At 42.7% G+C, this 15,616-nt stretch overlaps 1 protein-coding gene across 1 annotated transcript in view; it reads right to left on the bottom strand.

Annotated features, from left to right (window-relative positions):
- The window catches only part of LOC147733931 (sodium- and chloride-dependent GABA transporter 1-like), a 292,502-nt gene that overhangs the window by 124,190 nt on the left and 152,696 nt on the right, over nucleotides 1-15,616 (bottom strand). The window contains exons 6-8 of the mRNA XM_086953601.1: nucleotides 3,791-3,925; nucleotides 1,882-1,985; nucleotides 1,570-1,694 (exon numbers count right to left, since the gene is read on the bottom strand). Of these exons, the coding sequence (XP_086809727.1) occupies nucleotides 1,570-1,694; nucleotides 1,882-1,985; nucleotides 3,791-3,925 (364 nt within the window). The remainder of the gene's footprint in view (nucleotides 1-1,569; nucleotides 1,695-1,881; nucleotides 1,986-3,790; nucleotides 3,926-15,616) is intronic.

Below are 15,616 nucleotides of genomic sequence, written 5' to 3' on the forward strand. Positions count from 1 at the left end.
GAAGGTGCATATTGTGCGAAACTACCAAAAGGCAGCTTTCAATAATAGTGTTGATTTCCACATATTGATTCACAGTGACATCATAGACAGTGAGAACCAAGGATGAGTTGCCCAAATTGTTACTTGGAATCCTGAATTGGAAACCTCATCACTATTGACAGTTACCCCAACTACAAATTTATGTTGTGTGTGACCCCCATGAACACCTTCACTTTAAGCTGATCCCACGGAAAAGGTGTGCGAGGGTGGGTTTTACGGAGTAGCCACACACAATACGTCCTTTTGTCATTTTCACTCCTAGACCCCACCACCATCACATTAAATATGAAAGAAATACCTGGCATCTTATTATCCCCCAACCCACTTTCTCCACCCGACTTTCTTTTCCTTCCCTATCCACATATATTGATTTAAAGAAAATCACATCCTGCCTCGCTTCTCCACCTTCTAAGTTTACCTTCCCCTCATCCATGAGCATGCAGTTACCACTCTTAAATACGAAGCGAGAGTTGTGGAGGCCCTGTCATTGGCAGGGTCCCAGTGACAGATAACGGGTACCATTCAAGATGGTGCCTCCATTGCTTTGTGCACCCACAGGCAGGGGGAGACCAGTTGATGCTGTCAAAAAGTCAGCTGGCATTAGTCCATCTCACTTGAGTTGGCAGAGATTCTAGGGAAGAGGATGAAAGCAGGAGCGATGATATCAACTATCCACCATTCCAAAGCCATCACAGTTCTCTGGAGACCAGAGGGAGGAATCGGATTAGCGTCTGCCCTACCATCTCTTCCCGAGGGTCCCCGGAGACTGCACATAGATGAAGCAGCAGCTGTGAGGTTCATACACTATAGCAGGTAATATATGAATCTGTGGCTCACGATAATGATGTCAAAGTCGTGAACACCAAACCCATTACATGGCTTGCCTAGCCTAGAATAGGCCTGGGATTGTATTTTCACTCCGCTCTCAGAGTTTGTAGAGATTTTTCCACTCCAGGCTCTGCGCAGAGTTCCAAAAACACGCTCGCCAATGTTAAGTTGGTAGCACGAGTGAGGAAAGACTTACTCCAGACCTCCTCCTGCCAAGATTTTTCAATGCGGACGATCACGAATGGTCGCAACTGCTCACGTTGAGAAACCTTCCATTTGGGCTCAGGGAGATGCCGTTCAAGTAGAATATCTACATGAGTAGCAGAAAGACGAAGCACCTCCTTGCACTGCGTGTGGTATCGTTCGTGCTTTTACAGCACCGGACAAACACGCTGTTCTAAAACTCTGCGCAAACGGAGCAACATAACGCATTCTGCCACTTGCGGAACTCCATGTCGTGCGGCAGAGTTTTTTGGAACTCCGCAAACTCATCCCACTCCAGTCTACAAGGGACATTTCTATTCTCCCAAACCTTTCCATTTATCATGCAAAGTAAGTTAAGTTTTCAAGCCTTCAAAAGGCAAGAAAGGAATAGGTTAATTCCATTACTATAATAGTATCTGCTTAGATAATTCCAGATATTTCAAGTCCTATCACTGCTACAAGCTGCAACATTCCCAGACGTCCTGTCACTGGCTTTACCTGAAGCCGCCAGCTCAGAAATGGATTTCTTGGTGATGTGAGACATGAACCCAACGATGGAGAAGATGACCAGTCCTGCAAACATGCTGGTGGTGGAGTTTATGCCACACACAATGATCGCATCCCTGAAAGAGAGAGGGTGTTTAATATTAAGCCCCTGTGTGCCCTATCTGGAAAAAAATGGGTACATTTCTAAAGACAATAGACCAAAGGCAATAACAGGTTGGAATAGGTGTTCTTAGAGTGAGGTACAGAGGATTCATTCTTGACTTTAGTCATAAGGTAAATGAGAACGGTATCGCTGGAGCTCACCTGTAGACATTGTTGTTGAACGAGTTGTAACTTCCAAGGGCAATAAGAGAGCCCAGCCCAAGCCCGTAGGAGAAAAAGATTTGTGTGGCTGCATCCATCCAGACCTGCACAGAAATAGCAGACCTTAGTGGTTTGATCCTTGTAACATCCCCCGACACTGCTTTACAGTAGGATCATCATCAGTGGATCCCCAATGCATCATCCTTTACAATGAGCCTTCATCGCTTTAAAATGCTCCACTTGCAAGCAACAGTTGCTTTCATGAGGAATGTGGGGAAAGTAGAAAGTCTAAAGACTGCTGGATCTTAGATTGCTATTTATTTTGAGTGCATGAATAAAGTATGGGGTGTCAGAAGTATGGAATGAGGTATCTTGATAGGCTTGGCTGTTTAATTTACTCACAAGGCTGGGTACTTGGAGGTGAGCGCCCAGACAGCCACAAAACTGGACATTTAAGGCATGTAATGGCCAAACTTGGTTTATTGGGTGAGTGGTGTGGGTTTGTGTACAGAGTTAGATGTTTAAGGATTGTGAACCAGATATGAAGAGAGAGAAGGAGGTATGAGGAAAGAGGTTGAAATTTGGGGACAGAATTATGAGGCTAAATCCATCCTCCACTTAAAATAGCGCCATAATAAAACCCACAACATGTTGTGAACTACACCTGAAATGTCTATGACTTGATTTTCAATTGTAATTGTTTTGAAACACGGAGGGGTGCAGAGGAAGGAGGCACATCACTGGCCAATAACCATGTACAATTGCTATTACGTCATGCAAGCTCTATTGCTTAACCCCTTCGATGCGGGGGATATTCCCCCGCTGTGCTGGGGGGGAGGGGGGCGCGCACAGTGCTCACATGCTCATGACGAGCTGAGCTCGTCACGGCCACACCCGTTCCCGTGGAATGCTCAGCACAGCAGGGGAATTATCTCCGCATGAGAGCGTTCCACGGCTCATGACGAGCTGAGCTCGTCAGGAGCACTGGAGCACCGTGGCTCAATACGAGCTCAGCTCTTCATGAGCATTCAAGGGGTTAAAAGCGAATCCCTATAATTCTATTACTGTGTATCAAATAGAGCCATGAGGTTATTCTGTCCTTAGCCCTCAATCAGTCACCTATGATTGATATACATATATATACCTATATATATATCTATATATATCTATCTATATCTATCTATCTATATATATATATATATATATATATATATATATATATATATATATATATATATATATATAGATAGATAGATATAGATAGATATAGATATATATATGTATATCAATCATAGGTGACTGATTGAGGGATAAGGACAGAATAACCTCATGGCTCTATTGGATACACAGTAATATAATTATAGGGACTCGTGACTAAGGGGAGGAGCCCTGAAACGCGTCGAGAGACATTGTTTCTGTTTGTCATGGCTGAATAAACAACTAAAGAACACGCAAATTGGTGTCCGTACTTTGCACTGTCGTTTGACCAATAGACGTGAGTGTGAACTGTTTGAATTGATTGGGCTCGCTGCCCGGTACGGTACGGACCGCTGTTGCAAGAGGAGGGGTCATAGCGGAGTGCAGCGGCTGCTGTACTTACTTGTATATATATATATATATATATATATATATATATATATATATATATATATATATATATATATATATATATATATATATATATATATATATATATATATGTATATATATATATATTAAATAGCCAGGCTGAGTTTAAATTATTATATTTAAAGGATAGTGTTATAGATGCATCAACTGCATTCACACAAACGGGCTCTTTTCTGTGGCATAAGAAGTTAGATTTGTTTGGCGTTTTGAAGTAAATTGGTTATAGTATGAGATATGTCTCAGATATGGGGTATGGGGCTCCTGGACAGTCGTCACGTACCTCAGACTGGTAGAGCTTGCTGAAGTTCGGCGTGAGGTAGAAGAGAATGCCCTCTTTGGCTCCTGGCAGAGTGACTCCCCGAATGAAGAGAATGGCGAGCATGAAGTAGGGATAGGTAGCTGAAAAATAGACCACCTGGGAGAAGAAGAAAGAAAAATAGAAGGTAAAGAAAGACTAAGAGTGACATAGACCGGGTGGGAATCTCAAAAAATATGAAGGGTCGATCTTTTAGTTAATAAATAATTCATCAGATAAATACATGTCGAAATGGTATGACGAAGGCACCTGATTTAGTGCATTTGCTTGCTTTTGCACTGAAGTGAAGAGAGAAAAGATTATGTGGTAATCTCCGGGGAGTTATTTGCTGTTGACACTGCTCTTGTTGCCGTGGAACGTCTTCCCACTCAAATTACAAACTTTCAAATGTATTACAATTGTCAAAAAAACAGCTATGCCTACCTAAAAGCCAAAGGTACAGCAAACATTGACTGCATGAATACACAAAATCAGGAATGAAGTAGTAAGTTAAAACACCATAAACTAGGAGTATGTAGAGGAGACGGAGTAGAGTCCTGTAAAATCCATTCTATCATAAAACAAAGATAATCCCATCATGTCGCATTCGATCCCCCCACAAAATCAGTCTCGTTGTTGAAGTTGACCTTTTCCTTTCTCTTGCTTCTCAATCCACTACCTAGGGATTAGCGTGCCCTCAAAGGATTGTTCGAGAAAACTTCACTGAAGTAACTTAATGCTCCCACGCTAATTATGCAGCCTTTTTGTGGATTTCTCAGAATGTACTTGCACCAAATCCAGCCAGCCAATTTCACAGATGTTTGCCTTTAATAAAACATTATGGTTTCTCCATTAAACTCAACTCCCTGCCAATGGCACAGCCATTTGGAAGGCAGCGGCCTGCTAATTCGATTTGAGATTCCGTATGTAAACAATAAAGATTGCGGGTCCCACAAAGGTCAATTCTTCATAATTAAGCACAGTTCCTTTGCCACCAATAAAGATGAAACAAAGAGTATTTGGTCGTGAGCACATGACATGAGGCCAATGGCATTGGAGGGCTTGCTGTTGTGAAGGTGTGCAGGCTATAGTTAGCAGGGATCAGAGTTGGAAGGAAGTGATTGCTTCACTGTTCATCAGGCCTCTGTCACAAAAAGGCGGCAGTGATAAATGTTGCTCTCGTGCGCTTGTGCACTAGATGTTGTTGGAACTGATGACGCCATTAAGCTATGGGATGATACTATCAAGGTACTCTGGTGGAGAGTATTGATGGAGCAAGGTTTCGCACGCAAAGCGCTTTGCTTAGACTCAACCCTCTCAAAATAATAAGTAATGTATTGACCAACATGTTTTGTCTTATTAACAATGCATCACACGACATTTCTAGTATCTAGGGGAAGCTTTTCTATGTGCTTTTACTAACCATAACTCGAGTGTCTTAAAATGGCCGCCGCAACGCGGGAACTTTTCTACGCATGCGTCTGTTATACTCACGTGACATGACGTACTTACTGCTTTGGTGGGAAAACGTTGCTTCTGCGCTCTGGAACTAAAGATGGCTGCTCTATGTTAAAACGTGCTACAGCTTGCAATGCTGCTTTTACTAAATTGTTCGTTCTGCTTAATTCCTAATGCTGTAGTTAAAATAAAGTAATGGGAATAGAGTTGAGATAAGTGGTATACACTGCATTCGTTTATTCTTTGTTCTAAAACTGTTTCTCTTCTACTTTGCTATTAGCTCCTATTTGGGCCTGATGTAATCTTGCTGCACTCCATTTTGAAAGGCTTGAGCCTGCGCACGAGAGTCCAAGAATCTACAAGCCATAGCATTGAATCCATGCCAACTCCTGACTTGCTAGAAGATGTTCCTGGGAATCCGACCTCCTGAACCTCCAAGAGGATGTCAAATTGTGGAGTGGAGAAGTGTGGCTCAGTGGAGAAGTGTGGCTCACTGGTTAGAGGAGGCATACCCTGAAGCACAGTGGAGAAGTGTGGCTCACTGGTTAGAGGAGGCATACCCTGAAGCAGAGGTCAGCCCGGGACCAGGGTTCAATTCCCGACACGGCAGAGTCTTGAGCCCAATTGTCCACAGACTTGATAATTCTCGCTTCGGTGCCCACTCTAATCATGGGTTCACACTCTGCAACTCTGGGCATTAAGCTTGCATAATCTCCACAACGGCCCCCGCGGCGGGATGCCTGGCCTTCACCTTGGGGATGCCCAGTATGGGTTATCTCACAGAGAAAGGCCAAGACGAGTTCCCAATGCAAGCGCCGAGATGCCCAAGGGTAAGTCGAGCGCTATATAAGACTTCACAAAAAATAAAAAAAATTATACATTGTATTATTATTGGAATATTCATTGTTGGGTGGAATAAAAGTGCATGGGAAAATAAAATATTTGGCGGTAACATGGATCTGAATATTGAAGAGCATGACCTCATAAACTGGTATGGTGTGATGACCTCTCCTCGTCTTTTGACCAATCAAATTGAGGGAATTCACACATTTGCAACATTGGGGGGTGGTACACTGCCCAGGAAATATGGTATATCTAAGGTAGGCTTAGCTAGTTAGCTTGTCCGACTTGTAAGAATAGCTGACCTGTCACTGACCCAACGCACTCAATAGGCGATCGAGAGCAGAGGTGCTGGCGGAGCACTCTGTCAGAAGATTCGATAACCCAATCGGGGTTCTGGAAAGGAGTTCGATAACCCAATCGGGGTCTGACTGTTAGCTGCAGAGAGGGGTGTGATGCTGGTGTTGCACTTTAGCTGTGGGTGCCGATCCTGACCTGCGGTGGTCCTGTCCTAATCCAATTTGGTCCGTACTTATCCTGATTCTGGTCTGCACCTGTTCTATCCTGTTGGCATCGGCATTATCGGGGGTCCTGTCCTTCATCCAAACCTGTGGACAGGGTTGGTCTTCATACCATTCTAGGTAAATATAAAGCTGCATGGGTATGTCATTGTGCTGTTTCCCTCTTCTTACCCTTCCTATGTTTCAATGCTTAAAGAACGTTTCATGATATTTCCGCATCATATTGCTTTGATTATACTTTTCTTAATTGAACAAACTTTCACTAATCTGGTATGGACTAACACCTTTAAGAGATTATTTAGATTCTCAGTGTGGTGCTGCTCCCTCTCAATACCCTGGTCCTCATGGTGTGATTAGGGTTTGACCGGAGTGGTCATCTGGCCATGGTTGCTCCTTCTTATTGTCTTTTCTTATAATTACAGATGAGGAGGTCCATCGATGTTTAACTTTTTTGAGTTTACTCTCTTATAGAGAGGGTCTGGCTTCTAATGTTATCATTCTGTGGCTCCTTCTCACAATGTGTTTTGTTCGTGTCCCAGAATGGAGGTCTGGCAAGTGTGATATTGGTCTTCTACTGCTTGGAGTATTGAGTCATTCTCCCCGACTGTTTTTAGTTTGTGTAGGGCCAAGTTGGGGTGTGTTAACCTTCCATTTACATTCTAGTACATGGCCTGTGGTGCTGTCTTCTGTGGTGCCAATCACAGAGAGCCATTAGAGATGTTGGTGAGGTCATGTTCCTCTGCTGGTCTCACCTATGAATAGCTGATGGGCTCAGTGGTGAAGAATTCTGCCTTTATACTGCAAGCTCCAAGCTGGTATTTTTGTTGTGCAGTTCCTGCAGGTCCACCTTGTTTTCTGGTGACACCGTTGGCCCCCCTGTGACTTTTCTTTGTCTTAATAAATCTTTTTATTTGTGAAAGAAACCAACAGAGAACACTGTATGAAAAAGTGACATAGTGCATAAGTACCATTACAGGATTAAATCATCTTCGCAGGCCGACATCTCAATCACAATACAGTCCTTCAGTTTCTTGTGACTTTTCTTGCCCTCTGGCCTAGAGTTCTGTTTTTCAGATTTCCAATGCCCGCTCGACTTTGAACATGTTTGCCAGCTGGTGTCTGTGGACCTATGGCCTACGTGCGCATGTTGGTTTCCATTCCTCCACTCATTTACCCTGCTTTTTGTCTAGTGATGCTAGGTTTAAGGGTATTTGTTCCTTCTTGTTCCTGCAGTGTTGGGGTGGACCTCATCCTAGGTATAAATGACTGACATGAAGAGGACTAGCATGGCTGGTGGTCTCTCGGACACTTGGTCTAGCTGTCTCCTGCTTCCTGGTTATGTTTTCTCCCTACTGCTTCTGGGTATGGGAGTTGTCCTTTTCTCCTTTCTATATTCTAAATGCCTTTCAGGGCCCACTCTGGCTTGGATACTTCTGCCATTTGGGCGAAATGCTATTCAAGTGATGCTTGATGCTATGGCTTACCTTCCTGGACTCACAGTGGGTTTGCTGCTGTGACTTGTCTATATTGGCTGGGTCTCGCGTCTCCAACGTGTGGTGTCTGGTTTAAGCCCTGGACCTGGTGGTCTCATGCCCATGTTCTCTTTCCATGTGGGGTATTTTTGGGAGGTTTGTTCTTCAGATGGTCTTTGACTCAGATTATGGTGAACTGGCTCTTTCTGCACCTCCACCCAGGTTAATTCATGGGTTTTGTGGGTCAGCCTTTTTTCATGTGAAATAGGTTCCTGGTCTCTGATGCTCATACACTGTTCCCTTGTATTCTTTGCTGTTATCGGTTGTGACATGTGGCTTTTTCTCTTGTGTTTTTAGTTCTGCTGCTTTTAATGGTTATCCATCTGCTTGACCCTGACGGGGTCTCTAATGTGGCGTTTTCTGGTCCCCTTCTGTATTGTAGGTCTTCTGCCTTTGCGCTTCTGTCTTCCTTGAGTGAATCTTTTCAGGGCCGACTGCTTCTCAAAGGCTCTTGATTCTGTATAACACCAAAATACATCAGTTTACTGAACCCCGGCTAGGACCCCCATAGTTTCCTGCTACTCCAGGTATTTTAATGGAATAACCTCAAGTAAAACCCATCCCATTCATCTAGTAAGTGCCCCAGCTTCAGCTGAAGTATAGTGCTGACATTTGCTTCCTACAAACAAACTTAGAATCTTGTTTGTGGGTAGAATATAGGGGTTATTAATCTCTTTAGCAGTACCTGAACTGGTTGTGCTGTAGGTCAACATGAAAAAAGATGTAAAAGAGCTCAAATTAGTGGAATTACGGGTAATTATGCAAAATGCGAATCTGTAATTTTATGCTGAAATAAATATGTCCTGGTATCAATTTTTGGTGCAAGGACGCATTTTGTGGTACAAAAAGTGCAAACAAATAAAAGCACTTAAACAACAGCCACTCACATCCGTAGCACATTTTTACCAGGAATGGTGTGTAATTATGAAAAGTGACGTAATGGCCTAGTTTCAGGAATTTTGCATAACAGGCATAGTGTGAAATTTCCAAATTCTGCAAGCGTAATTTAAATGTCATCCACACCTACCTAACACCTCATTAAGCCAGCTCGGTATGGTGGGCTAGTTAAGCATTTAGCCGATACAGAACGATTGTGGCAAAGAAAAGTATGCCTTATGATTTCCCACCAGCAAGAATCTGCATGACTGGAATAAACAGGCACTGGTGCTTAGAGATAGCTGTTACATGTGGGCGTTAGATAGTTTTTAAAACACCGATGAATCATAACCTGTGTATGATTGTGTGACTATGAAATTACTTTCTTGCTTTCCTCCATTTATGGTTGGTACTGTTTGCGAATTGTAATGAAGAAAGCTGCATGAATGTTAATACTATTAAACAGAATGTATAAGAGGAGAACTTTAGGTCACGAAAAAAACGAGAGAAAAAAATCCTTGGGATTTACCCTCCCCTGCCACAGTTCACCACCCCATGCAATATTCTTAATATAACCACATCTGCCGCTGCTGCAAATAGGCCATTAATTCATTATGTTTCATGTAATAGCCCATCATTACTCATTAGGCAGCGCAGTACTCTGCACTCGGTGTCAGGAGCAGTAATGTGCACTTATCCCCCACTTGACAGTCCCACTGACAGGGGAGTCCGCCCGCGGATTGGCTCGCCGCTATCAGTTTACAGGTACAAAGCCTCTTCTCTTTGGATTGCATCTTGCAGGCCTGTCAAGCCCTGGGTGCTACTTGAGCCAAATGCAAAATGCCAGCCTTGACTCTTGTGATTCACTCCTTGCTCGTGGGCTGAAGGCGCTTTGGATTGCTCTATGCTTCTTGTTAGTTCCGTTTTCCATGCACTATTTTTTCTTTCATGATGGGCTACAGTGTCATATGATGAACAATGTTACACTGACTATGAATTATGTAAAAAAGTCTTTGCTGTTATTTTACAACATTGTAATTGCCCACACAAGGCATGGAAGAGCGGTTCTTATTTACAAATGCAACACAATATGTTTTTTTAATGGAGGTTTTGGACAGAGTCTCCATCTTCAGGGGCCTAACCTCTTGTCCCTGGCTTCTTACACATACCACCAACAACTCAGCCCTCCCCCTGGCAGCCACAGGTGGCAAGTATCAAGCCTGGCTGAAGGCTAATGCAAGAATGTGGGGGTGGGGGTTTTCTGAGGGCCTAATGGCATTTGAGTAAATTAAGTCTAGCTAAGGGTCCTATAGACAAGCGGGATGGCAATATTACCATATCAGACCGTGTGAGACACACCCTACTGTCAGACCCTCACGCCGGAAGACCCCTCACCCCGTTCGAGAAGTGGTGGATTACCAAGAAGGATGACAAATGAATGAACTCGATATACTCCAATGTCTCAATCTGAAATTATATTCCCCGTAAATAAAATCCCATCCCAGAGACTCTGGGAAATTGGGTCAGAACTCAGAACACTCTCAAGCAAAGAGTGGACGGACATCTCCTACAGAGCCCGCACTTCTGCATTTACTGTAGCAGGCAAAGAGGTCATTTTGAAAGTTACTCATTACTGGTATTACACTCCTGCTCGAATGGCAGGGCAGAAAGCCTCTGTAGTGTAGTTCCTAGTTTCCCACTAGGCCCTGCGCATTGGAATAACATAAACAGTAGTATCGACGTGGAACTGCTTATATTCCAGGCCTCCACTGACTATGCTAAACTTAATTGGGTTGTGTTACCAACTAGCTCAGAGGTCACTGGAAACTTTCTTCTCTGCATAGGAAGTGATCAGCTTCCTTGGCACAGACAAGAAGGGATTCAGCTTTCCAACAACCGTGCAACATGACAACTTTGCTCCTCAGATCAAGAGTCGATCTCTAGGGTCGTGTGAAACAATAGACACAGATTTCACTCAGTCAGTCTAGTGCAGTTTACTTTCACAGTATGTAGAGAATAGAGAGACGGGCGTGTATCAATAAAGGGTTAACATTTATTGAACAGTCTTTCTTCTCGTACAAGAGAAATGTATTGCCACAATTGCAATAACTGTTATTATAAAAAGTACGTACAGTAAGATAAGAATAGCGAAATAGAACTGTAAAAGCATTGATATGGTTTCTTAGCCATACAATGGTTTAAAAGTAATAAAACATATATACAGTCATCTATACATTAGGCTAACATACTCAACTGGTGCTTCTAACTACGCCTACCCCAGTGTGCCTGACCTAAGCCTAACACGTGAGAAGGGGGAGTAAGTAAGTAGCTTAAGTTAAGTTGGTTTTGCCAAGGTTTGTTTCAAGAATTCTCGTCTAAGGGTTTAGTCAACACCATACCTCTGAATAGAATGATGGAGGATTGGTATCTCCTTCAGGGGTCTCTCTCGATATCCCAGTCACCTGCGAGGGTAAACTGGAAGCGCCGGGACTGGATTTCTCTGCACGAGAAAGGCAGCGGCTTCTCTCAGCGCGTCGAGGAAGGAGGGGTGACAGCGTCCGCGGGCAGCTGGGCTGGATGTCTTCGCAGAGGACGGCTGCACGGCTCCTCAAGCGTACTGCACCATAGGTCGCGCTGTAGCGGCGATAATGGTAATCAGTAGCTTCACCACCACAGGATAGCAGGCTGCAGCGACAGAGTGCTAGTTTTTACCAACACGGGGTCATGCAGGCAGCTGGCATCAGCAACATGTTCGCTCATTGCTTAAGGCAACGTTGGTAATATTTATACCTGACAGGTGCCGGGTTTGACGCAAGTTTGCTGGACATAAGACGTCAATTAAAGATGTCACTAGGAAGTGATAGTTATCAGTTGCTCATTAGAGTTCCATTACTAATCAAAACATAGCAAGCGGGGATTTCCAGGTTTGCTAAGTTTTTATCTTGTTGAAGAACTCGGAGTGTTATCTAGGAATATCAGATAGTGACTGCTGCTCTGTCATTGCACTAATTGGTCGCAAAGGAAGTAGCAGAGAGTCATGCTGGAATGTGGCTCTGTGGCTCTGCTCGTGTGAGGCCAGAGATGACTTTACAGAAAATCGCACTTGAACGGTTATGCCAATATAGGGAATAAATGGATTTATAGCCGAATAGGGGCATAAGGTCACAGTATCGATCAGGAACCTAGATAAGCACATGACACCCACTCCACGAATTCATGTCCATCAAAATTACTAAAACTAAGCAATTAGATGCATGTGTAACATTGCCCACCCCAAAATACATAAATGCATTCGAAATAGGCGTACTTGTAATACATGGAATTTAGGTACTGTACGTTTTTTAAAGCATAGTAATCATTCAAAAGGTATTGCATATGGAATCAATGAACGATTATGCATAAAGAATTACACATGAAGTATCTCTGACAGAAGAAATGCGAGATAAATCATCACATAAAAATGCATTGTAATAATATGTGTGCTAGAGGCTGGTGTTATGTTGTTATGTCTCTAGATGTGTTTTTAGAAATAGAAGTGTGAAGCTTCTGTTCTCTAAGAATAGTTTTTACGTTAAGCAAAGAATTGTTCGTGCCAAAAAGAGAGGGTCAATATTTTTTTTAAAAATTGTCCAATTCAAAGAAAAAATCAGTTTACCAAAGCTCCTGGCAGTTTTATGTTGATCAAAACTGAAGGCCGAATTCAGAGTTCATGGGAACGCCGTGTGTCGGAAAGCTTCTCAAAAGTTATTGTTTCTCTGTGGGTGAGAACATCGTATCAGACAGGCTCGCAAAGAATTGGTCTACAAAATCAGGTGATAGTTCAACCAAATTAGATAGCGCTGTAACTTGGCAGGTGTGAGAATGATTGCTGTCATCGAATGCAGGATCAGCAATGCTCACAGAACGTTGTACCTGGATGATGTTGCTTTTGTCACTCGCTCCACTGTTACCACTTGGCTGTAGTACAGGAGTCTCCACGAATGCCGTCATCAGGATTGGTAGCCGCTGGGGACAACACAATGCGTGAGCCGTTATTGGACTTAGCAAAGTATCGACGTCCATTGGTACTGCTGATGGAAGTGAAAGACAGATGTCCAACACGCATTCCTCGCCGCAAAGCATACACCGTAGCACAGGTAAAATGCAATTTTGCCATATCGGTCTGAATGAAAGGAACCAGGTCATGTTTAGATCTCTCAGCCTGGCCAATCCGAGGACGTTAGTTATCCTGTCCCTGTAGCGCATTGCTAGGATTGTTTCTTCCATTCCCATGGGAGCTATGTCTGAGCCGAGGCTTGCCATAACGTAGCAGGAGGGTCAAAAATAGAATCCCTGCGATGAGTCCAAAAAATAGTGGAATACCACCAAAGATGGAGTGCACAAAATTAGGAAAGATTCCCAAAATTGCCTGGAAGGGTGTTAGCAGTCCCGTAAAGACTGTCTTAAATATGCCTGGGATGCTTGTAGCACTAGACATGTTAAAGAGTTGGTCGAGCATTTGTACGAAATGCACGGGGCAATTTGTTGATAAAAGGTCATGGACCTCGGTAGCCGTCCTTGCGACTAGAAGATCATACGTCTCTTTAGATGACGTTATAGGCACTGTTGTCTGTAAAAGCACAGATTTCATTTTGCTTAATGTATCAATTCGTATAGAATAGAGATTCAGACGAGGCCAGAGGGGAGTCACTATGTCTGGAGGCCCGCTCGGGAACAATGCTTGCATGCAACATTTGACCATGGACGTTACTTGTACTAGATAACTTTTTCCGGGCGCGAGGCCACAGCACCTGTGATCCGTTCTTAGAATGTAACTCCCGTTTGCGAGTTGCATAAAGAAGGGCTCTATCTGAGTTGCAGGTGTGACTAGCTGGTGGCATGGTTGTTTGAATTGCCATCACATGCTCCGTGTAAATTAATACCCTGACACAAAAGTATACCGCTTAGTGAGTGTTTACAGTTGTCACCACTAAGAAATACATTTTTGTCGCTGTCACTATAGCAAGAATGAGTGTACGGTAATTTCCATTCGGATTTAACATATCCCTTACCCAATTGTTCATACTGGCCAGCAGGTATGTATTCAAGGCACTTTTTAAAGCGGAAAGTTGTTATCGGAATTGTGATAATTCCGTGTATTATCCATTCAATGACAGGACTCTCTGACATTGTCAATGATAATCTCTCGAGTTTCTCGATGCTCAAAATTGTATAGTCTGCTCCTTTCTGTGCCAAACTGATCTGTTTATCAGTAAGGTTAAAAATGGAAAATAATGACGTTGTGTTGATTAAACGCCAAGGCACATAGCCTGAACGAAGATTTTGCAGCGTCCAGCCTAGTTCTATAATAGAGCGTAATTGAGACTGGCCATGTTGTAACATTAGCAAATCTCTGTCTATCACATCAAAGGCAGAGGATACAATATTGTCCAAAGAATATATTCTGGAAGACAGAGTCATTAACCCATTGTCTACTACAGAAAGTGATTTTTCCAAATTAATACGATCAATTTCTCGTATTTTTTCAGCAGTTTCAATTTGCTTTACTTTCCAAGCCTCGTTGTAAGCAGCATAGATACTGGTCGCTATGAAACGCTTTTGACGCTGTTTGCGTGGACCAAGAATGAAGTCGCGCAAATCAGCACCATCTTTTAATAAAGACAAGTGTTGCTTAATTTCAGCCAGTGTGGATGTAGTTAGCCATTCAAGGCAGAGTTTCCCTACACTGTATGTTGTTATAATTCCTGGATGTTGTCTCTGGGAATATCTAGGGTCTAATCTGGTCATTTTTAAACCCTGTGTTTTATTCAGGAATCTATCTTGACAGCTATTTGTGTCTGTAGGCCAGATTAACCACTTTTTCCAATCAGGATTTGTTCTGTTGAAATGTAAAATGTGTGACACGTCTAGCTCATTATCTGCAGTTGCATTCTCAGCTATTGGCTTTGGTATAGACGGTGTTTTCATTTCTTTGTTCTTGGCTAGGCCAAGACAAGATGTTTGGTGTACAGTGTCATTTAAAAATAACATTTGTTCTGGTATCATGCAGGTTCTAAACAGTGCTTCTATGCCTTGCACCTGCCAATCTTTTGTACCCCAAATTGATTTCGTTTCAATATTATTTTTCCAATAATCAAAACCAAATGTCATCATTTTGTCATAAAATGCTTCTGAATATATCAATTTAGAATTTGTCAGCATTGTTTTCATGCCTGTTTTATCTAACAGTTTATAATAGAACGTTTCTGCATCACTGGTGTTAAACCCTGAAAAATATTTGAATTTCTCAAAAAATGCTTTAGAACTGCTTTTAGGTGGTGTAGAACAATGTTCCCATTGATTATACATAAAAACATTTCTAGGCTGTGCAGATTTATGCAAGTAATGATCCCCATAGTGGGTGTAACAGAATAACTGCTCATAACTAGATGAACCTTGTAAATAATCATGATCTGTGAATCTAGCTGACATTACTAAATCAGACATCATGTCATTAATACTGTTAAAGTCCCAATCATCAGAGAATGTACTTGGTGTCACAAAGTCACTTAAGGAAACCTTTAGTTGATGAGGATACTTCAGGA

The sequence above is a fragment of the Lissotriton vulgaris genome, chromosome 1_2 (assembly GCF_964263255.1).
Source record: "Lissotriton vulgaris chromosome 1_2, aLisVul1.2, whole genome shotgun sequence".
Lineage (NCBI taxonomy): Eukaryota > Metazoa > Chordata > Amphibia > Caudata > Salamandridae > Lissotriton > Lissotriton vulgaris.